Source organism: Neolamprologus brichardi, chromosome 14 (genome assembly GCF_056152115.1).
Source record: "Neolamprologus brichardi isolate AB-2024 chromosome 14, ASM5615211v1, whole genome shotgun sequence".
NCBI lineage: Eukaryota > Metazoa > Chordata > Actinopteri > Cichliformes > Cichlidae > Neolamprologus > Neolamprologus brichardi.
In genome coordinates this window covers 41450733-41474407 of record NC_142117.1, presented here as the reverse complement: position 1 = coordinate 41474407, position 23675 = coordinate 41450733, and the positions used below count along the sequence as shown (strand labels likewise).

Below are 23675 nucleotides of genomic sequence, written 5' to 3'. Positions count from 1 at the left end.
GGTGAGGACGGATCAAAGATCAGGAGTCGATTTCAGGCTTGGGCTCGCTTTCATCATATTAGTCCAATCCAATCCAACTTTATTTATAGAGTACGTTAAAACCAACATGGTTGAACAAAATGCTTTCCATCACAAAAACTGAGATAAAAGTAAAAAAACAATATAAACAGACAAAGAAAGTGAAATAACAATAAAATAAATACATAAATGAAAAAAAGATTTCAACAAGACAAGACAGTTTTTCTCAAAAAGGTGTGTTACGGTGCGTTCACACCGAACGCGATAGTGCTGCACAACAAGCAGCACTATTAGTTCTAACAGTCTCAGAGTAGCATTTCTAATTTTGATTGAAACTGTCAGAGAAAACGGCAGCCTCGAGCAAGCCAGGATATTAGTTTATAGAAGCTGTTAAAATTATATGTCTAACATTAAAATGTTGGTGACACAATAATTTCATCCTAATGGTACTGACATATTCATAGGGTTAATTTTTGAGGCAAAATATCATGAGGTAGTCGTGATTTTACAAATATTCCACCTTGTAGTGCAGTTTGCACAAATTGTTTTAAAAATGCACTCAGCCTACAAACATTACTGATGAGTCAAGATCTGCACAAACTGACAGAAACACTAAAGCAGCTACACATTTTATTCTTATTGTCATGTATGTCCTATTTATCAGGTGACAGAAGAACCAACAAAGCTCAGAGAGTAATGGTGATACAAGATCACAGGTGAAATTGGATGATGACTTGGTGGTTCATGTAGGCAAGTATATTTCTCCCTTTTGTTAATCTTTTTTTTTTGTCTTTAGCAAAGACAAAAAGGGGGAAAAAGAAACGGGGCAGGGTTCGGTGGTGGAATCATCCATCCCCACCAATGCCAAAACCTAATCTACGCCCTTGGATTACAGAATACATGCCCCAAAATGTATTTTGTAACGTAATCCGTTACGTTACTCAATGAGAGTAACATATTCTGAATACTTTGGATTACTTAATATATATATATATAAATTTGTTTTATTCTTATTTATTTTTTAATTACCCCTTCATCTGCTTTCAGCTGCACAAACTCAAGTCTCACATATCAGTGACAAACCACAGTTGTGCTGTTGGAGCATCCACAGCCTCTGTGTGAGTGCACTGCAACATCATGACATGAAGAACACTGGACACTTGAACCCGCTTTCAGTCTAACTTTAACTTTTTATCGCCAATAGACAAGTTGGCAAAATGTAACACTCAGAACATGGAGTCAACAAATAATACTAAAATGTTTAATTATTACTACATTACCTTTGACTAAAACTCTTGTTTGCGAGCAGCTTATTGATCTTGATAAAGACGTGCTGCTTACTTGTGTAAAAACAGTGAAATATAAAAAGTGTTTACTAATTTGTACCAACGTGAGAGAGAAATGGATCTGAAACCAGAGTGTTTGCAGACACACAGATAATGAAGACATGCTGCTCGGAAATGCTAGATACAGATAAAAATGGAGTGTGTGTGTGTGTTTGTGTGTGTGTGTGTGTGTGTGTGTGTGTGTGTGTGTGTCTGTGTGTATTGAGCCAAGATTGCAAAACTGCCTAACTGCCTTCGTCTTCCTCCCATTAGGGCCTACATGGATGACATGACCATCATTACAACAACAGAACCATGTACTAGGCCAAGGGCGTAGATTTGGCATGGACAGAGGGGGCATGGCCCCACCAATAATTTGATTTCTTCAAGTAAAGAAAAACAAACACGATAGAAAGAAAAAAACAATCTGTCAACGTCTCATTCAACCAGCGGTGAAGAAAGATTTAAATTACGTTCTCTACCTCATGTGACAAATATGGCCAATGTGATTGGCTGTGCCTTTCAGGGAGCTCTGTTTAGTTTTAGCAGCAGCAAGCCTGCACTGTGAGGACCTGCAAGTAGGAGAGGAGGATGGCAGCAAAAAGGAAGAACCTGGATATAAGAAAGTGTTTTTCAAAGAAACCTGTAAGTCAATTAAAGCCAAGTTCACTCATAAAATGTGCCGGTCATAATAACGTTACAGGCTATGCTAGGCTTTGGCCCACATCAGTCTAAAATTGTATGCAACCATGAATAACGTGTTTTGGAAACTAACTGCACAACAGGCAGCACTATTAGTTCTCTCAGTCTCAGAGTCAAGTCAAGTCAGCTTTATTTATATAGCACATTTAAAAGACATCAAGTGTCGGCCAAAGTGCTGAACAGAGGAATAATATAATATAAGAATTAAAATAGAAAGAAAACTTTTTAAGACATGTAATATCAGCGAGATCCGAAAGCCTTGGAAAATAAGTAGGTCTTGAGATTTGATTTAAAGATTTCCAAGGATGAGGAAATCTCTTTCTTTCATTCTCACCACTCAGACAGCCAGCAATTTAAGGAGAACATGCGGCTAAACATGTCACTCCTGGTCTGATTGGGGAGGGGACCAGAGAAAACTACAGAGTCCGACATTGTTTTGGCAAAGTTGCACACCGATTCAATATTGATTTTAGTGACCTCCGATTGGCGTAACCGGGTGTCATTACTGCCGACGTGAATTATGATTTTACTGAATTTATGTTTACCCTTAGCCAGCAGTTTTAAATTTCCTTCAATGTCGCCTGCTCTGCAGTAAGTGCAGATTTATTACTTCCAGGCTGGACGACTGTAATTCATTATTATCAGGAAGTCCTAAAAACTCCCTGAAAAGCCTTCAGTTAATCCAAAATGCTGCAGCAAGAGTCCTGACAGGGACTAGAAAGAGAGAGCTGATTTCTCCTGTTTTGGCTTCCTGTTAAATCCAGAATTCAAAATCCTGCTCCTCACATACAAGGTCTTAAATAATCAGGCCCCATCTTATCTTAATGAACTTGTAGTACCATATCACCCTATTAGAGCACTTCGCTCTCGCTCTGCAGGCCTACTTGTTGTTCCTAGAGTATTTAAAAGTAGAATGGGAGGCAGAGCCTTCAGTTTTCAGGCCCCTCTTCTGTGGAACCAGCTTCCAGTTTGGATTCAGGAGACAGACACTATCTCTACTTTTAAGATTAGGCTTCAAACTTTCCTTTTTGCTAAAGCATATAGTTAGGGCTGGACCAGGTGACCCTGAATCCTCCCTTAGTTATGCTGCAATAGATGTAGGCTGCCGGGGATTCCCATGATGCACTGAGTTTTTCCTTTCCAGTCACCTTTCTCACTCACTATGTATTAACAGACCTCTCTGTATTGAATCATATCTGTTATTAACCTCTGTCTCTCTTCCACAGCATGTCTTTATCCTGTCTTCCTTCTCTCACCCCAACCAATCACAGCAGATGGCCGCCCCTCCCTGAGCCTGGTTCTGCCGGAGGTTTCTTCCTGTTAAAAGGGAGTTTTTCCTTCCCACTGTCGCCAAAGTGCTGCTCATAGGGGGTCATATGATTGTTGGGTTTTTCTCTGTATCTATGAAGCGCCTTGAGGCGACTTTTGTTGTGATTTGGCGCTATATAAATAAAATTGAATTGAATTGAATTGAATGATGTCATTAAAAGGCTCCAACAGCACAAACACGGCCCACGGGTCCAGCTCAGGTGAAGCTAGTAGCTACAGCCACCTGTGTCACCATCCACATGTCAGTCAGTCGCAGAGGCCACGCCCCTAATAATGCAAACAGGTGAGTTATGAATGACATGTTTATTTTACCACCGCGGGGGGGGGGGGGGCTGGCTGATCAGGCCGGTCGTGCTGTGGTGGGCAGGCACCGCCGTGGCGTCCTGCAGATCAGCTGTGCAGGTAAAAGGTGCTGAGAGACGGTTCAGGGCTGCTCACACACTTTCCTCTCGCTCTTGTTTCTCTGCAGACTCCAGGAGGAAGCCAAGCTCTCTGTCCAGCATCCGGACCAATCACAGCCTAGCTTAATGAGCAAGCCAGTCTCATTGGCCGATAAAGATACTGCAGGAGCGAACAGTGTTGATGTGTCTGTATTTTCCAATAAAACGTAAAACCAGAAGCTTCTGTTGTGTGTCTGTGACTCACATTCAGGGATGGCGGTGCTGATGTCATGTGTTTCTGTGTTTCTGTCACACGTGTTTGCACTCTTTGTCTCGATGCGTGTTCCTGTGACGCCCCCTGCAGGACACGCTGACTCTTCAGCCTGTCGGGTCTCACGTTACGTTGAAATGAGTCTCAGATTAAAATCACGTGTCTGGATCATTGGAACACGTCAGTTCTGATTCGCTGTCGGTCAGCTGTAGTTTGGTTCTGGCTCATTCTTCCTCCTTTTTGCTCAGACTCAAAGCTGATTGGTGTTTTTGTCCTGTCTGTCACAGTGGTGGATTGTGGGAGTCCAAAGATGGTCGACATGGCTGACGTGGTGTTTGGTAACCATGACAACAGCACACTGTTCGGTGCGACCGTTCAGTACGTGTGCAGGGAGGGCGGCGTGCAGCTTAACAGTAAGAGGTCTTCCTGTTTGTTTCCTTCAGTGGTTACTGCGCAGTGACAGCTCGTCTGATTATTGATTATTGGCTGAGCCTTGTTGTTCCTCGAGCTCTGTGTCTGGTTGTAGTCAGCAAACGTTTTTATTCATTTTTATTATTTTGTTCTCATCTTTGGGCAATTTGCTCGTCATCTGTTTTTAAACATGATGATAAAAACTGGACCTGCTGTTGATAACCAGAGGCCTCCTCACACTCCGCTTACTGTTTGTAGCTTCATACAGGTGTGGTCCTAGTGGAGACTGGGTTGATTCAGAAGGAAGGAGCACAGTACTCACCTGTCTGCCAGGTACCTGCCCGTCTGTCTGTTAACCTGTCTGTCTGTTCACCTGTCTGTCTGTTAACCTGTCTGTCTGTTCACCTGTCTGTCTGTTAACCTGTCTGTCTGAAAACCTGTCTGTCTAAAAACCTGTCTGTCTGTGCACCTGTCTGTCTGTGCACCTGTCTGTCTGTTCACCCGTCTGTCTGAAAACCTGTCTGTCTGTTAACCTGTCTGCCTGTTCACCTGTCTGTCTGTTCACCTGTCTGCCTTTTAACCTGTCTGCCTGTTCACCTGTCTGCCTGTTAACCTGTCTGCCTGTTAACCTGTCTGTCTGTTCACCTGTCTGTCTGTTCACCTGTCTGCCTGTTCACCTGTCTGTCTGTTCACCTGTCTGTCTGTTAACCTGTCTTTCTTTTAACCTGTCTGTCTTTTCACCTGTCTGCCTGTTAACCTCTCTGCCTGTTCACCTGTCTGCCTGTTCACCTGTCTGCCTGTTCACCTGTCTGCCTGTTAACCTCTCTGTCTGTTCACCTGTCTGTCTGTTCACCTGTCTGCCTGATAACCTGTCTGTCTGATAACTTGTCTGTCTGTTCACCTGTCTGTCTGATAACCTGTCTGCCTGTTCACCTGTCTGTCTGTTCACCTGTCTGTCTGTTCACCTGTCTGTCCGTTCCTGATAACCTGTCTGTCTGTTCACCTGTCTGTCTGTTCACCTGTCTGTCTGTTAACCTGTCTGCCTGTTCACCTGTCTGTCTGTTCACCTGTCTGTCTGTTCACCTCTCTGTCTGTTCACCTGTCTGTCTGATAACCTGTCTGTCTGTTCACCTGTCTGTCTGTTCCTGATAACCTGTCTGTCTGTTAACCTGTCTGTCTGTTCACCTGTCTGTCTGTTAACCTGTCTGCCTGTTCACCTGTCTGCCTGTTAACCTGTCTGCCTGTTAACCTCTGTCTGTTCATCTGTCTGTCTGTTCACCTGTCTGTCTGTTCACCTGTCTGCCTGATAACCTGTCTGTCTGATAACTTGTCTGTCTGTTCACCTGTCTGTCTGATAACCTGTCTGCCTGTTCACCTATCTGTCTGTTCACCTGTCTGTCTGTTCACCTGTCTGTCCGTTCCTGATAACCTGTCTGCCTGTTCAACTGTCTGTCTGTTCACCTGTCTGTCCGTTCCTGATAACCTGTCTGTCTGTTCACCTGTCTGTCTGATAACTTGTCTGTCTGTTCACCTGTCTGTCTGTTCACCTGTCTGTCTGATAACTTGTCTGTCTGTTCACCTGTCTGTCTGTTCACCTTTCTGTCTGTTCACCTGTCTGTCTGATAACCTGTCTGCCTGTTCACCTGTGTGTCTGTTCACCTGTCTGTCTGTTCACCTGCCTGTCCGTTCCTGATAACCTGTCTGCCTGTTCACCTGTCTGTCTGTTCACCTGTCTGTCCGTTCCTGATAACCTGTCTGCCTTTTCACCTGTCTGCCTGTTCACCTGTCTGTCTGTTCACCTGTCTGTCTGATAACTTCTCTGTCTGTTCACCTGTCTGCCTGTTAACCTGTCTGCCTGTTAACCTCTGTCTGTTCACCTGTCTGTCTGTTCACCTGTCTGCCTGATAACCTGTCTTTCTGATAACTTGTTTGTCTGTTCACCTGTCTGTCTGTTCACCTGTCTGTCTGTTCACCTGTCTGTCTGATAACCTGTCTGCCTGTTAACCTGTCTTTCTGTTCACCTGTCTGTCTGTTCACCTGTCTGTCCGTTCCTGATAACCTGTCTTTCTGTTCACCTGTCTGCCTGTTCACCTGTCTGTCTGTTCACCTGTCTGTCTGTTCACCTGTCTGTCTGATAACCTCTCTGCCTGTTAACCTGTCTGCCTGTTCACCTGTCTTTCTGTTAACCTGTCTGTCTTTTAACCTGTCTGTCTGTTCACCTGTCTGCCTGTTAACCTGTCTGCCTGTTCACCTGTCTGCCTGTTCACCTTTCTGCCTGTTCACCTGTCTGCCTGTTAACCTGTCTGTCTGTTAACCTGTCTGCCTGTTCACCTGTCTGTCTGATAACTTGTCTGTCTGTTCACCTGTCTGTCTGATAACCTGTCTGCCTGTTCACCTGTCTGTCTGTTCACCTGTCTGTCTGTTCACCTGTCTGCCTGATAACCTGTCTGTCTGATAACTTGTCTGTCTGTTCACCTGTCTGTCTGATAACCTGTCTGCCTGTTCACCTGTCTGTCTGTTCACCTGTCTGTCCGTTCCTGATAACCTGTCTGTCTGTTCACCTGTCTGTCTGTTCACCTGTCTGCCTGTTAACCTGTCTGCCTGTTAAGCTCTCTGCCTGTTAAGCTCTCTGTCTGTTCACCTGTCTGTCTGAAAACCTGTCTGTCTGAAAACCTGTCTGTCCGTTCCTGATAACCTGTCTGACTGTTCACCTGTCTGTCTGTTCACCTGTCTGTCTGTTAACCTGTCTACCTGTTCACCTGTCTGCCTGTTAACCTGTCTGCCTGTTAACCTCTGTCTGTTCACCTGTCTGTCTGTTCACCTGTCTGCCTGATAACCTGTCTGTCTGAAAACCTGTCTGCCTGTTCACCTGTCTGTCTGTTCACCTGTCTGTCTGATAACCTGTCTGCCTGTTCACCTGTGTGTCTGTTCACCTGTCTGTCTGTTCACCTGCCTGTCAGTTCCTGATAACCTGTCTGCCTGTTCACCTGTCTGTCTGTTCACCTGTCTGTCTGTTCACCTGTCTGTCTGATAACCTGTCTGCCTTTTCACCTGTCTGTCTGTTCACCTGTCTATCCGTTCCTGATAACCTGTCTGTCTGTTCACCTGTCTGTCTTTTCACCTGTCTGCCTGTTAACCTGTCTGCCTGTTAAGCTCTCTGTCTGTTTACCTGTCTGTCTGTTCACCTGTCTGTCTGAAAACCTGTCTGTCTGAAAACCTGTCTGTCTGTTCACCTTTCTGTCCGTTCCTGATAACCATTCTGACTGTTCACCTGTCTGTCTGTTCACCTGTCTGTCTGTTCACCTGTCTGTCTGATAACCTGTCTGCCTGTTCACCTGTCTGTCTGAAAACCTGTCTGTCTGTTCACCTGTCTGTCTGTTCACCTGTCTGTCAGTTCACCTTTCTGTCCGTTCCTGATAACCTGTCTGCCTGTTCACCTGTCTGTCTGTTCACCTGTCTGTCCGTTCCTGATAACCTGTCTGTCTGTTCACCTGTCTGCCTGTTAACCTCTCTGTCTGTTCACCTGTCTGTCTGATAACTTGTCTGTCTGTTCACCTGTCTGTCTGTTCACCTGTCTGTCTGATAACCTGTCCGCCTGTTCACCTGTCTGTCTGTTCACCTGTCTGTCCGTTCCTGATAACCTGTCTGTCTGTTCACCTGTCTGTCTGTTCACCTGTCTGTCTGTTAACGTGTCTGCCTGTTCACCTGTCTGTCTGTTCACCTGTCTGTCTGTTCACCTCTCTGTCTGTTCACCTGTCTGTCTGATAACCTGTCTGTCTGTTCACCTGTCTGTCTGTTCCTGATAACCTGTCTGTCTGTTAACCTGTCTGTCTGTTCACCTGTCTGTCTGTTAACCTGTCTGCCTGTTCACCTGTCTGCCTGTTAACCTGTCTGCCTGTTAACCTCTGTCTGTTCATCTGTCTGTCTGTTCACCTGTCTGTCTGTTCACCTGTCTGCCTGATAACCTGTCTGTCTGATAACTTGTCTGTCTGTTCACCTGTCTGTCTGATAACCTGTCTGCCTGTTCACCTATCTGTCTGTTCACCTGTCTGTCTGTTCACCTGTCTGTCCGTTCCTGATAACCTGTCTGCCTGTTCAACTGTCTGTCTGTTCACCTGTCTGTCCGTTCCTGATAACCTGTCTGTCTGTTCACCTGTCTGTCTGATAACTTGTCTGTCTGTTCACCTGTCTGTCTGTTCACCTGTCTGTCTGATAACTTGTCTGTCTGTTCACCTGTCTGTCTGTTCACCTTTCTGTCTGTTCACCTGTCTGTCTGATAACCTGTCTGCCTGTTCACCTGTGTGTCTGTTCACCTGTCTGTCTGTTCACCTGCCTGTCCGTTCCTGATAACCTGTCTGCCTGTTCACCTGTGTGTTTGTTCACCTGTCTGTCCGTTCCTGATAACCTGTCTGCCTTTTCACCTGTCTGCCTGTTCACCTGTCTGTCTGTTCACCTGTCTGTCCGTTCCTGATAACCTTTCTGTCTGTTCACCTGTCTGTCTGATAACTTCTCTGTCTGTTCACCTGTCTGCCTGTTAACCTGTCTGCCTGTTAACCTCTGTCTGTTCACCTGTCTGTCTGTTCACCTGTCTGCCTGATAACCTGTCTGTCTGATAACTTGTTTGTCTGTTCACCTGTCTGTCTGTTCACCTGTCTGTCTGTTCACCTGTCTGTCTGATAACCTGTCTGCCTGTTAACCTGTCTTTCTGTTCACCTGTCTGTCTGTTCACCTGTCTGTCCGTTCCTGATAACCTGTCTTTCTGTTCACCTGTCTGCCTTTTCACCTGTCTGTCTGTTCACCTGTCTGTCTGTTCACCTGTCTGTCTGATAACCTCTCTGCCTGTTAACCTGTCTGCCTGTTCACCTGTCTTTCTGTTAACCTGTCTGTCTTTTAACCTGTCTGTCTGTTCACCTGTCTGCCTTTTAACCTGTCTGCCTGTTCACGTGTCTGCCTGTTCACCTTTCTGCCTGTTCACCTGTCTGCCTGTTAACCTGTCTGTCTGTTAACCTGTCTGCCTGTTCACCTGTCTGTCTGATAACTTGTCTGTCTGTTCACCTGTCTGTCTGATAACCTGTCTGCCTGTTCACCTGTCTGTCTGTTCACCTGTCTGTCTGTTCACCTGTCTGCCTGATAACCTGTCTGTCTGATAACTTGTCTGTCTGTTCACCTGTCTGTCTGATAACCTGTCTGCCTGTTCACCTGTCTGTCTGTTCACCTGTCTGTCCGTTCCTGATAACCTGTCTGTCTGTTCACCTGTCTGTCTGTTCACCTGTCTGCCTGTTAACCTGTCTGCCTGTTAAGCTCTCTGCCTGTTAAGCTCTCTGTCTGTTCACCTGTCTGTCTGAAAACCTGTCTGTCTGAAAACCTGTCTGTCCGTTCCTGATAACCTGTCTGACTGTTCACCTGTCTGTCTGTTCACCTGTCTGTCTGTTAACCTGTCTACCTGTTCACCTGTCTGCCTGTTAACCTGTCTGCCTGTTAACCTCTGTCTGTTCACCTGTCTGTCTGTTCACCTGTCTGCCTGATAACCTGTCTGTCTGATAACCTGTCTGCCTGTTCACCTGTCTGTCTGTTCACCTGTCTGTCTGATAACCTGTCTGCCTGTTCACCTGTGTGTCTGTTCACCTGTCTGTCTGTTCACCTGCCTGTCCGTTCCTGATAACCTGTCTGCCTGTTCACCTGTCTGTCTGTTCACCTGTCTGTCTGTTCACCTGTCTGTCTGATAACCTGTCTGCCTGTTCACCTGTCTGTCTGTTCACCTGTCTATCCGTTCCTGATAACCTGTCTGTCTGTTCACCTGTCTGTCTTTTCACCTGTCTGCCTGTTAACCTGTCTGCCTGTTAAGCTCTCTGTCTGTTCACCTGTCTGTCTGTTCACCTGTCTGTCTGAAAACCTGTCTGTCTGAAAACCTGTCTGTCTGTTCACCTTTCTGTCCGTTCCTGATAACCTGTCTGACTGTTCACCTGTCTGTCTGTTCACCTGTCTGTCTGTTCACCTGTCTGTCTGATAACCTGTCTGCCTGTTCACCTGTCTGTCTGAAAACCTGTCTGTCTGTTCACCTGTCTGTCTGTTCACCTGTCTGTCAGTTCACCTTTCTGTCCGTTCCTGATAACCTGTCTGCCTGTTCACCTGTCTGTCTTTTCACCTGTCTGTCCGTTCCTGATAACCTGTCTGTCTGTTCACCTGTCTGCCTGTTAACCTCTCTGTCTGTTCACCTGTCTGTCTGATAACTTGTCTGTCTGTTCACCTGTCTGTCTGTTCACCTGTCTGTCTGATAACCTGTCCGCCTGTTCACCTGTCTGTCTGTTCACCTGTCTGTCCGTTCCTGATAACCTGTCTGTCTGTTCACCTCTCTGTCTGTTCACCTGTCTGTCTGATAACTTGTCTGTCTGTTCACCTGTCTGCCTTTTAACCTGTCTGCCTGTTAACCTCTGTCTGTTCACCTGTCTGTCTGTTCACCTGTCTGCCTGATAACCTGTCTGTCTGATAACTTGTTTGTCTGTTCAACTGTCTGTCTGTTCACCTGTCTGTCTGATAACCTGTCTGCCTGTTAACCTCTCTTTCTGTTCACCTGTCTGTCTGTTCACCTGTCTTTCTGTTCACCTGTCTGCCTGTTCAGCTGTCTGTCTGTTCACCTGTCTGTCTGTTCACCTGTCTGTCTGATAACCTCTCTGCCTGTTAACCTGTCTGCCTGTTCACCTGTCTGTCTGTTAACCTGTCTGTCTTTTAACCTGTCTGTCTGTTCACCTGTCTGCCTGTTAACCTGTCTGCCTGTTCACCTGTCTGCCTGTTCACCTTTCTGCCTGTTCACCTGTCTGCCTGTTAACCTGTATGTCTGTTAACCTGTCTGCCTGTTCACCTGTCTGTCTGTTCACCTGTCTGTCTGTTAACCTGTCTGCCTGTTAACCTCTCTGTCTGTTCACCTGTCTGCCTAATAACCTGTCTGTCTGATAACTTGTCTGTCTGTTCACCTGTCTGTCTGATAACCTGTCTGCCTGTTCACCTGTCTGTCTGTTCACCTGTCTGTCTGTTCACCTGTCTGCCTGATAACCTGTCTGTCTGATAACTTGTCTGTCTGTTCACCTGTCTGTCTGATAACCTGTCTGCCTGTTCACCTGTCTGTCTGTTCACCTGTCTGTCCGTTCCTGATAACCTGTCTGTCTGTTCACCTGTCTGTCTGTTCACCTGTCTGCCTGTTAACCTGTCTGCCTGTTCACCTGTCTGTCTGAAAACCTGTCTGTCTGTTCACCTGTCTGTCCGTTCCTGATAACCTGTCTGCCTGTTCACCTGTCTGTCTGTTCATCTGTCTGTCCGTTCCTGATAACCTGTCTGTCTGTTCACCTGTCTGTCTGTTCACCTGTCTGTCAGTTCACCTTTCTGTCTGAAAACCTGTCTGTCTGCTCACCTGTCTGTCCGTTCCTGATAACCTGTCTGCCTGTTCACCTGTCTGTCTGTTAACCTGTCTGTCTGATAACCTGTCCGCCTGTTCACCTGTCTGTCTGTTCACCTGTCTGTCCGTTCCTGATAACCTGTCTGTCTGTTCACCTCTCTGTCTGTTCACCTGTCTGTCTGATAACTTGTCTGTCTGTTCACCTGTCTGCCTTTTAACCTGTCTGCCTGTTAACCTCTGTCTGTTCACCTGTCTGTCTGTTCACCTGTCTGCCTGATAACCTGTCTGTCTGATAACTTGTTTGTCTGTTCAACTGTCTGTCTGTTCACCTGTCTGTCTGATAACCTGTCTGCCTGTTAACCTCTCTTTCTGTTCACCTGTCTGTCTGTTCACCTGTCTTTCTGTTCACCTGTCTGCCTGTTCAGCTGTCTGTCTGTTCACCTGTCTGTCTGTTCACCTGTCTGTCTGATAACCTCTCTGCCTGTTAACCTGTCTGCCTGTTCACCTGTCTGTCTGTTAACCTGTCTGTCTTTTAACCTGTCTGTCTGTTCACCTGTCTGCCTGTTAACCTGTCTGCCTGTTCACCTGTCTGCCTGTTCACCTTTCTGCCTGTTCACCTGTCTGCCTGTTAACCTGTATGTCTGTTAACCTGTCTGCCTGTTCACCTGTCTGTCTGTTCACCTGTCTGTCTGTTAACCTGTCTGCCTGTTAACCTCTCTGTCTGTTCACCTGTCTGCCTAATAACCTGTCTGTCTGATAACTTGTCTGTCTGTTCACCTGTCTGTCTGATAACCTGTCTGCCTGTTCACCTGTCTGTCTGTTCACCTGTCTGTCTGTTCACCTGTCTGCCTGATAACCTGTCTGTCTGATAACTTGTCTGTCTGTTCACCTGTCTGTCTGATAACCTGTCTGCCTGTTCACCTGTCTGTCTGTTCACCTGTCTGTCCGTTCCTGATAACCTGTCTGTCTGTTCACCTGTCTGTCTGTTCACCTGTCTGCCTGTTAACCTGTCTGCCTGTTCACCTGTCTGTCTGAAAACCTGTCTGTCTGTTCACCTGTCTGTCCGTTCCTGATAACCTGTCTGCCTGTTCACCTGTCTGTCTGTTCATCTGTCTGTCCGTTCCTGATAACCTGTCTGTCTGTTCACCTGTCTGTCTGTTCACCTGTCTGTCAGTTCACCTTTCTGTCTGAAAACCTGTCTGTCTGCTCACCTGTCTGTCCGTTCCTGATAACCTGTCTGCCTGTTCACCTGTCTGTCTGTTCATCTGTCTGTCCGTTCCTGATAACCTGTCTGTCTGTTCACCTGTCTGTCTGTTCACCTGTCTGTCTGTTCACCTGTCTGTCTGATAACCTGTCTGCCCGTTCACCTGTCTGTCTGTTAACCTTTCTGTCCGTTCCTGATAACCTTTCTGCCTGTTCACCTGTCTGTCTGTTCACCTGTCTGTCCGTTCCTGATAACCTGTCTGCCTGTTCACCTGTCTGTCCGTTCCTGATAACCTTTCTGCCTGTTCACCTGTCTGTCTGTTCACCTGTCTGTCCGTTCCTGATAACCTGTCTGCCTGTTCACCTGTCTGTCTTTTCACCTGTCTGTCCGTTTCTGATAACCTGTCTGCCCTTTCACCTGTCTGTCTGTTCACCTGTCTGTCTGTTCCTGATAACCTGTCTGTCTGTTCACCTGTCTGTCTGTTCACCTGTCTTTCTGTTAACCTGTCTGCCTGTTAACCTCTCTGTCTGTTCACCTGTCTGCCTGATAACCTGTCTGTCTGATAACTTGTCTGTCTGTTCACCTGTCTGTTCACCTGTCTGTCCGTTCCTGATAACCTGTCTGCCTGTTCACCTGTCCTTCTTTTAACCTGTCTGTCTGTTCATCTGTCTGTCTGTTCATCTGTCTGTCTCTGCGTGTCCAGCCTGCGGCCAGCCATCCCGCCCTCTCCCCCCTCAGGTGAAGCGGATTGTGGGCGGTCGTAGCGCCGAGCCTGGCTTCTTCCCCTGGCAGGTCCTGCTCAGTGTGGAGGACCTGTCCAGGGTCCCAGAGGATCGCTGGTTCGGCTCCGGGGCACTGCTGTCGGAGTCCTGGGTCCTCACAGCTGCCCACATCCTGCGGTCCCTGAGGAGGGACACCAGTGTCGTTCCCGTGGCCGCTGACCACGTCAAGGTTTCTGAAGTCCTCTCCTATATCTGTGATTAGCTTTGTGTCTCTGCGTCTGCCAAACCGTGGGACGGATGCTCATCGGCTGTCAGTGACCTGCTTGTTCTGTCCTTCAGGTCTTCCTTGGTCTCCATGATGTCAGAGACAAACGTCGGGCCACCAACCTCTCCGTAGACCGGATCTTCCTCCACCCGGACTTCCAACCCAACAACTACAACAACGACATCGCCCTGCTGAGGCTGAGTGAGCGGGTGGAGTTTAACCAACTCATCCGTCCAGTCTGTCTCCCACTGCCTCACACACAGGTGGGTCACAGCTCCAGCTGAGTCTGCACAAAGCCGTGTTCACTTAGGAGTGATCTCCCAACACAAAGGTCAGAGGTCACAGGACCTCTGAGCTGACAGACACAACGGTTATCAGAGACTGAAAATGTAAAACTAATAATAAAAGTCTGCTTTATAAAAAACTAGAATGACTTTAATGACTTCAGTCTGAAAAAAGGTGGAGATTAGGTGGAGTTAGCTTTCCTGAGCTCTTCAGGCAGGAGGACCCGGTTAAGGCCTCCTTACCTGTACAGGTGTCCGTGAGTCTGCCAGAGTGTGCTTGGCAAAGTCGGGGTAAAAACAAAGCATGGTGCTTAGCAGCAGTGCGTGAAGGTGAAGCCGAACCTCACCTATGCTTGCTCCAAAGGTCAGCTGGTCCCCTCATTAAAGACGGGGGAGGAGCTACTCCTCGACACTGAAAGTCCCTGATTGGGACGGCTCCTGGTGAGGTGTTAACAGGAAGAAGCCCCCGAGCAGATCCAGGAAATGCTGAGAGATTTTCTGGCTGGCTTGGGATCGCCTGAGGATGTGGGCACCTTGCAGTGAGCGAGTGGGCTGTGAACTCATCTGTATACCAACGTATGCAGCGTGAGGCCGTCTGTCCCACAGCTAAGCAGCTAAATCTCCAACAGAACGGCTGAAGCAGAAACGAGTGGAGCTGCTGCAACGGTCCAAAGTCCAGAGCTCAGACAGCTGTGCACAGATTAAAGCTGCAAACCTCAATAAGCCAAAGCAGCGGTGAAGAAGAGTGGGCACAAACTCCTCCACCCTGGTGAGACACAGAAACATCACGACTGAAGGAGGAGCTACAAGCTGCCAACCTCTGCATTTGACACAGGCTCAGCTTTCATTTGAATCCTTTTAGAAGCTGAGAGAAAAAGATTATGTTCATGTCCTGATATGTAAAACCTTTTTCACATGACTGCAAAGGTCTTCGGTGAGACGGTGAGTGTGAGGCTCCTCGTGGACGCCATCATGTGAGTTCTAAAACAGCGAGGGTTGGTGTGATGAAGTTCAAAGTGTTTTGAAACCACAGTGAAGTCCACTGACCTGGTCGAGGCTTGACGACCTATAAATCTGCAGGGGAAGAATGCTTTGGGTGGGTGTGATGCAGAAGCGTTTCTACATATTTATCCTCCAAAGCTGCAGCAGGTGGCGTCCAGATGAAGCAGAGGTGTAGCCCGGTGGAAACTCGCTCCTGTCCAGCAGCGTTCGTCTCAGAGACACGTCTGCTTTGGGCTGGATGTGGACACGTTTGCTTTATTTACAGTATTTTTGAATCACATGTTTCTTTATGTCTTTAAAATAACGATGTAAATCTTTTACTGATCTGTCTGCTGGTTGACCTCTGACCTCTGTCTTTACCCCAGGATGACCCTCTGGCACCTCTCCCCAACTCTCTGGGTGTGGTTGCCGGTTGGGGAATCTCCAACCCCAACGCCTCTACTTCTTCCTCCCCCTCATCCACTCTGACCTTTGACCCTGCGTCGAACACCGACCTCGAGATGACCTCTGACCTCCTGCAGTATGTGAAGCTGCCTGTGGTCTCCCAGGCCGAGTGTGAGGCGAGCTACGCCTCGCGCTCCGTCAGCTACAACATCACTGACAACATGTTCTGTGCCGGCTTCTTCGAGGGGGGGCGGGACACCTGCCTAGGGGACAGCGGGGGTGCGTTTGTAATGGAGGACGAGGTCAGCCGGAGGTGGGCGGTGTTTGGGTTGGTGTCCTGGGGCGGACCGGAGGAGTGCGGGAGTCTGAGAGTGTATGGAGTCTATACCCGAGTGGCCAAATATGTGGAGTGGATTCAGAGTCACCTTCACGCTGCCCCCTGGTGGTGATGCTGGGTTTACTTTATTTTTGTTGGTGCTTTTGTATATTTTTTACAAAACATTCAGACCTTTAACAAGTACAGAGCGCTAGGCTAGCAAAGACGCATTAAAGAAAGGCATCCATTTATGGTACAAACAGGTGAATTACAGCAATGATACTTTTGGTACCAGAACTTTAATATTTGTCCATTCAAGTAAAGGTCCCATTTTTCCAGTACTTCTCAGATTTATCAGCAGCAAGTCTCAATGAAAAAGTCTCCATTGTGTAAATTTCCTTGATAATGCCTATCCAGTCCAAACATGACGGTGGATCCACGTTTAGCCATTTGCGAGTTATTCTTTGCACCAGCCAGTAGTTTAAATAAAAGATATTTGTCCGATTTCCTCCTTGGGGCAAATCTCACAGATAAAACAGTGAAATCAGGGTTCAAGTTCAAGCCCATCATGGTATTGATTTCTGTAATCACTACTAGCCAGTAGGGGACAATCTTCAGCACTCCTCTGTAGGCCCGCCCCAGGAGATGGATAAACCCAGCATTTCATCAACACTGTGATGAGACCTTTGGTTTGTGTAATGTTATAAATACTCAGATACTCCCCAGAGGCTCCGGACTTTTACATAAAGATATTATATTCAGTCCTGTAGAAAGTTATATATTTAAAAATATATGATCCTCTCTGGTTACTCTGGTATGAATAACTCTGAATCACTTTTTTTGACAAGTTTGTAGTTCAACATACAAGTGACGACCTTTGACCTTCATCAGGTTTTATTTAATTGTGTCAGAGAAACTCAAACGTGCTCTTCATGCAGCTGAGTACATCAAGTGTTTAAAACAGAAGCTGTGCAGGTCTGAGATCAGCAGCTTTGTGAAACACCAAACTGAGGTCCTGTTAATGCTGATATATAGTGACACAGTTACATGAGTGATTAATCCTTTTGTTTTTTGTCTTTAACTTTATCAATAAAGCTGCAGCTTTCACTACAGCACATGTGGTACTTTAACCTTTGTACTGTTTCCATCAGTTCATTTTGCAGTTAACATGTGAACATGTTGGATGATCTGTCTGCTGTCACTGGGTGGTGCTGAGGTCTGAATCTGAGGGCAGCTCCTGTAATCACAAAGACAACAGAACCATCAAACTCACATATAAATTTTATCCCTCAATATTGAAATAAAGCTGATTCTTCTGTCCTCACACACTCAGGATCTGAAGTTCTTCTCTTACATTTTTTCAGTATTACAGTACACTACAGTACTTTAATCCATAGTTCCTGATTAATGAGGAGTTACTGAAGTACAAGCTTTTAAAAAAATGTTACTGTCTTTACAGATGTGGCAAGAGACTGAAAACATGCTGTTGTTTGCACATATTCCCAGATAGCAAGGAAACATTGAAACAACGTGGAATCAATATCAGGCGACGTCATTGAATCAACGTTGAAGTGTGACGTTGACCTAACATCACTCTTGCACCCTTTTTTAATGTTGAAACAACGTCAGGTTTTGATGTTGAATCAATGTTGAAACCTGACATTGAAACAATGTCAGATTCTGATATTGAAACACTGTTGAGCTATGGTGTTGATTTTCCACCTCTTTCGCACAGTTGCTTTTTATTAAAACAACAGTTAAATCATGACTGGAAATCTACCTTTCTTTATAGGTATTTTAACCAATACTAAACTACTGCATGTTTCCATCAATACTTAAAACCACCTAAACACATAATTGTACTTATTCCTCAAATTGGACACCCTTTATAAAAAAAACAACAACAAATGTCTCACAATGTATCATGTCAATATTAATATCCTAAAATAAGAAAGCATTGCATGTGTCAGGGTTCCTGGGTCGGTGACCCAGTGCTTTCCGTTTTGTTCATGTTCAGTTTATTTTGCCACTTCCTGTTTCATTTCCTGTTTGTTCCTGTGTCACCTCGTCTCGTGCCATTAGCCAGATTATGTTCAGCTGTGTACTCACCGGTCTCTCATTATCATCCTCATCAGTCTGTGTATTTAAGTCTTCTGTTTCTACTCGTTCTTTGTTGTGTCATTGATGTTTAGGTTATGTTGTTGTTTCCGCCAGTGTTCGGTCAGCCAGTCCGTCCTTCGTTCATTCATTCAGTCAGTCGTCCAGCCAGCCATGTCCTTCCTCTGTTCTGCGTGTTCACTCCATCATCAATAAATCACCCAGCTTCACCTACCTGCGAGTCCTGCGTTTGGGTTCCTTCTTCCTCGCCTCCACTCCACAACGCCTGACAGCATGTGATGTAACAGAGAAAAAAAATAAACAAAAAAAGGTCAATAGGCATGTTTCGTTTGCTAAATACTTTATTAAAAGACAGTTTCCTATTTACATTTATATGTTTCACAGAAGTTTGTAATTTTTTACTCTGGGATGGGGATGCATGATGTGCGTCCTGCACCACCCATACCCATACGATCTGGGGCGTATCGGAGCCATTTCTGCACTGCTTGTGCAAAGATAAACTCGGACATAAAGTTTGCCCCTAACTGCTGCGTCAGGCCATCTAGGAAAAAAATACACACACAAACAAAAAAAGTGAATTAGAGCACATGAATAAGCTCTTGTTAACTGTCTTCAGCGGGGAGAAAGTATGTAAACTCCTAGGCTGATAAACATGAAAGTCACCAGGCGTAAATCTGCAAACTGCCGCATTTGATTCCCAAAGAGCTATGAGCTGTGATAAGTGATAAGTCTTAGCATGGTGTGCCGTGTATCCTTTAAAACAAAATAAACATGGGGTCCTCGGGCTGTACAACTACAACCCGAGGACTAAACAAGCCAAAGACCAAAGACTCCATCTCCAGATTAACCGGACATGAAAGTCTTGTTATTAAGAAAGACAAAGTAATATAGCAAAAAAACTGTAAAACTTACCACCATATATGCATTTGCAGAGCGCTGTATCTTTAAATGCCATTTTTTGCTTTGTCTGGTCCTTGGTTTTTTTCCCTGCCCAGTTGAGTACCGAGGCCAGCTCATTTGTAATGGCATAAGCCATTACACGGCGGACTCGCACCTCCAGTGTGGTCCCTCCAATCAAGGCAAAGCGTCTCACCTATAGACACATTTTAAGAGATGGAATTAGCGTGTCTCATGTCTTAAATGTGTATGCAAGTGCTTGTGTGTTTAATCAACAGGCCGTTGTTATGTATTTAAATCACATCTGACAGCTATTACACTTTATAGTTACAAAGTGTACATAACCTTTATATACTTACCATTGCCTTATTTGCCTCTTATGATTGAAGAGCTGCCTCTGCATTGTTTAGCTCCTCAATGTTGTGCAAGGGCAAATCCAGAGGCAATACCCCAGCATCTACCGATTCATTTCAGCAGGGATGGCGGATGGCTCTGACCTCCTCACGGAGTTCGTTAACAGCTGTCGTCAGGTCTGACAGCATAGCTAATATCTTTTGTGAGGTCGCATCTGTTTAAAAAAACAATTCCAGAAAGATTAATGGCTTAAGCAGTGAGAGGCGAAAAACTAATATATAAATAATAAAACGCAGTTTACGTGTGGACAAAGGTGCAAACGCAAGTTAGGTGAGCGTGCATCGTAAAGTTTGAATCGAGTGCGAATCGAAGCGGGTCCTCTCCAATCATTAAAAGTAACAAAGTCATTGAACACATTTATACAGTTACCTTTACGTTTATCAATCATATCTCACAGATTTACAATTTTTTTGTAGTACTATGCTAAAAAGCAACTACAGAGCGAAAGTCTGGGTCAAGCGCCGAGGCGACGGCAAGAACAAAGGAACCCTCGAACCGTTAAAGCTAGCTTTGTAAGGGAATATAACGGAAAAGTATGAAACGAAAATGTTTTCTTTGTTGACTTTGTTCGCAGTGCAGTTTATTTGTTGCCGGATTGTAAGATGAAAGTAGACACAATTTCGGGCTCCCACATTTTGTCCGAAACTTTACATTAACAAGTTTGTTTGTTTTTTACTGTTATTCAAATGCAACCGTGGAAATAACGAATAGAACAAAAGTCATTCATTCTTACCTTATATTAATCGTGGTGCAGGCCAGTGCGGTGCATGAACTGATGCCTTCTCCGGTCAATTCCGCTGAGAGTAAATCTAATATCCCGCTCTACTGTACAAGACAATGGTTACCTGAAGGGATGTACCACTGTGAGAGGGGGGGCTATGGAATAGTCCAAGTGGTAGCAGCTTTAATTTCCCGCGAAACCATAAATCAATGGTTTTTCAATGTGATTGTTGTCACTTTGTCAACTATAAATAGATCAACAATCAACGATGACAGAACAACATTGAATCAATGTTATTTCAATGTCAGTGTCAGGTTTCATCAGTATTTCAATGTTGTTTCAGCATTGGTTTTGTGTTGACATTTCAACCCTGACGATTCTGATGGTTCAGATGGAAAATCAACATCTGTTCAATGTTTCCTTGCTATCTGGGTTTAATATTCAGCTCTGCACAGGAGCTGCAGCAGGGTGCAGCCTGTTGCTTTTACAGTATAATACTTGTAATAAAAGTACAGTAACAGTAATTAGTGACTGAGCAGGCCGGGGCGTTTCTCTTGATTTCTTTAGTAAATTCATTCACCTGCACAGCTAAACAAACCCTGACAGCCGAGTGCTCATCTTAGCTAGCTAGGTCTCAGGAGCTAGCTAAGGACGGTAGTTACGGATTAGCTTACAAACACGTTTAACTTACCGAAACAGTGCAGCGGGGCCTCGGGTCCTTCTGTCGGGTAGTCCAGTTTACTGAAGAACACCTCAGGCTGTCAGGTTAAAACACTCGGTCGTGTTTTCGTAGCGTAAACGCTGGGCGTCCTCTTAGAGCCTACGCTCTATCTGCTATTCGCGAACAGAGATACGCAAGTTTCTCCGTGACTGCAGCTGTCAGTCAAAGCTCTTATGATGACGCTTCACCCCAATTTAACATCACCGCGGTAGGAATTAGAGCTGTCGCGTCGTCCATGTTTTCTACAGTCAATGGTCCAGTCGGGGTCACATAGGTCACAAAAGATTCTTTATACTTTTCATGTCATATCTTATCATTTGCTGGGTTTTTAATTTTCTGAATAAATCTGTCAGCGTGCTGTTTCCGTATCCTCCACGAAAGGAGTTTCTTGGATTTGGGACCATTTTCATAATAATTCTGCTTAATGAATTTAGCCCTTTTCTCTGTTTGGTCATCATATAACCTGTTTAATATCTGCTGTGCTTCTTCCATTTGTGATAAGGTGTCATCATTGTTACTTTTCATATGTTCTGATTGTGGGTGTTTCAGTCTTGTAGTGAGGTCTTTTAGATACTTCTCTATGAGGACCACAAAATTAGCTTCCCTCTAAGAACTACCTTCGCTGCATCCCATAAAATACTGAGGAGAAACATGTTATTATAGTCCATGTATTCCTTAAATTCTTCTTTTACAAACCTTTTGAATTTGACATCATTTAGTAGACTAGTATTAAGCGTCCATGAGTGCAGAAGTGTCAGGTACACGCCTGCATGGTCCGAAATATCTCTCAGCCCTATATCACAATTTACAATCCTGTGCTTATCAAAGTGTGACATAAACAAATAGTCCAGTCTTGAATACATATGGTGGGAATGTGAAGAAACAGTATATTCCCTCCATACGTCGACCAACCCTGCTTCTTTTAACATATCGAGCTTCTGATTGTGACACTTTAGTTTTACTGGACGTGTCCAGAAAAAGTGAATATCTCCACCACATATTAATACGCCTGATGTTTCTGTTGCAATTGATTCAAAGAGGGTCCTGATCAGATGTTTATCGGTCCCTGGCCGTCTGTACACATTAAACAGTCTAACGTCCTTGGGATCTGTGACCCTTTAACCAGTATATAACGCCCCTCCTTATCTCTGATTTGTGAGGAAAGTTGGAAATGTACTTTGACAATAAGATGGCGTGTGGGATATGTGAGGAATAATACAGATTTTTAAACACAATTTTACACAATTTTTTGTGCTCGGTGGCAGAAAGATGTGTTTCTTGCCAGAAAATGGTAAATGGCCTGTATTTGTACAGCGCTTTACACATCCATTCACACACTGGTGATGAAGCTACGTTGTAGCCACAGCCACCCTGGGGCGCACTGACAGAGGCGAGGCTGCCGGACACTGGCGCCACCGGGCCCTCTGACCACCACCAGTAGGCAACAGGTGAAGTGTCTCGCCCAAGGACACAACGACTGTCGGAGCCGGGGCTCGAACCGGCAGCCTTCTGATTACAAGACGAACTCCCAACTCTTGAGCCACGATCGCCCCCCCAAAAAAAAGATGGAGTCCCAGAGAGCCCCTCGTAGTGCTGCTGGGTGATCTCCGCTCATCATAGCAGCGCTCTTGGAGAAAGCCAGTAACATCCCATAACTGCGGTCAAACCTATTACTCTTATTTTACAGAGAACTGCAGTCTTAGATTAGGTGTTACTATCCAAACGCTTGAATCCCTGGAGCTTTTCCTGGATGTATTTCATCCGTTCCTCCCGGGTCTGCCGCGGCGCTCCGCTCGCTCTTTCCCAGAATGGCGTCCTCGGCTTGTGTCTGGGGATGCGTGGTATTGGGTCGTCTGCTCCCTTTTCCATCAACTTCCTCTTCTCCAGGTCTTCGGATGCGTCATAAATCACGAGCCCGTTTTCATAAAACACACAGTCTGGGACAGTGGTGCAGCTGCTGAGTGACCCTCATCTGGGACTCTCCTCAGCTCTTTCTGGGACAGCAGCCGCCCCTCTGTTGGTCTTCTTGGTCTCTTGTGTTCTGGGGGTCTCTGGATGTCTGGATGATCTCCTCCATACCTGCTTCATGCCCTGGAGGACGGGGCTGTGGCCCCCCCACACCCTCTAGCAGATCATTACATGAAGGAACCTTTTAAAAACAAGCGTCCATGCTCACAGGTGTACACACGGGTGCTCACACACACAAACTACACCCTTTTTGGCTCCTACCTCAAAGCACACTGTGCTGTCGATCTTACGTGCTGCACAATAATGTTTAATATTTAGTATTTACTGTGATATTCACATAGATCATCGTGATGTTGTTTATTATGTTTCTCTGTTTCTTCTGCTTGTTTTCTTTTTTCTTTCTCAACAGGTGAAATTAAAAAAGTATCTACTGCTAGCTAGTTTATTGTGATCGTGTTGTTTTTATTATGTTGCTCTTTGTTTGATTTCTCTTCTGTTTTTTTTCTCCATACAGGTGATCCAGGTGTTTGTTTTTCTTTTTGTTCCTTCCCCCCTTTCTCATCATCTCTTCTGCCCTCTGTTTTTCTTTCTCTCCCTCTCTTTCTTTCATTCTTTCCTTCTTCCTGTCCTATCCCCCAGTCATGTCTGTCCCGTCTGTAACAACCGATAATAAAATAAAATAAATACACAATTATAATAAAGGTCAATCAAATGGACCAACATGGCATCTTTCTTGGCCTTCAAACAACAATTCTGATGGCTAAAGATCCAAATGGGACAGGCAAAAAAATAAATGAATAAATAAATGATGATAACCATGTGCAGCTTCTCTC

At 45.5% G+C, this 23675-nt stretch overlaps 1 protein-coding gene across 1 annotated transcript in view; it reads left to right on the top strand.

Annotated features, from left to right (window-relative positions):
- Positions 1 to 17115, top strand: part of LOC148099765 (mannan-binding lectin serine protease 2-like) — a 28757-nt gene extending 11642 nt beyond the window's left edge. The window contains exons 2-6 of the mRNA XM_087851713.1: positions 4313 to 4438; positions 4695 to 4769; positions 13734 to 13981; positions 14092 to 14280; positions 15669 to 17115. Coding sequence (XP_087707839.1) covers positions 4313 to 4438; positions 4695 to 4769; positions 13734 to 13981; positions 14092 to 14280; positions 15669 to 16136 — 1106 coding nt within the window. The 3' untranslated portion in view covers positions 16137 to 17115. The remainder of the gene's footprint in view (positions 1 to 4312; positions 4439 to 4694; positions 4770 to 13733; positions 13982 to 14091; positions 14281 to 15668) is intronic.
- Positions 17116 to 23675: the final 6560 nt, after the last annotated feature.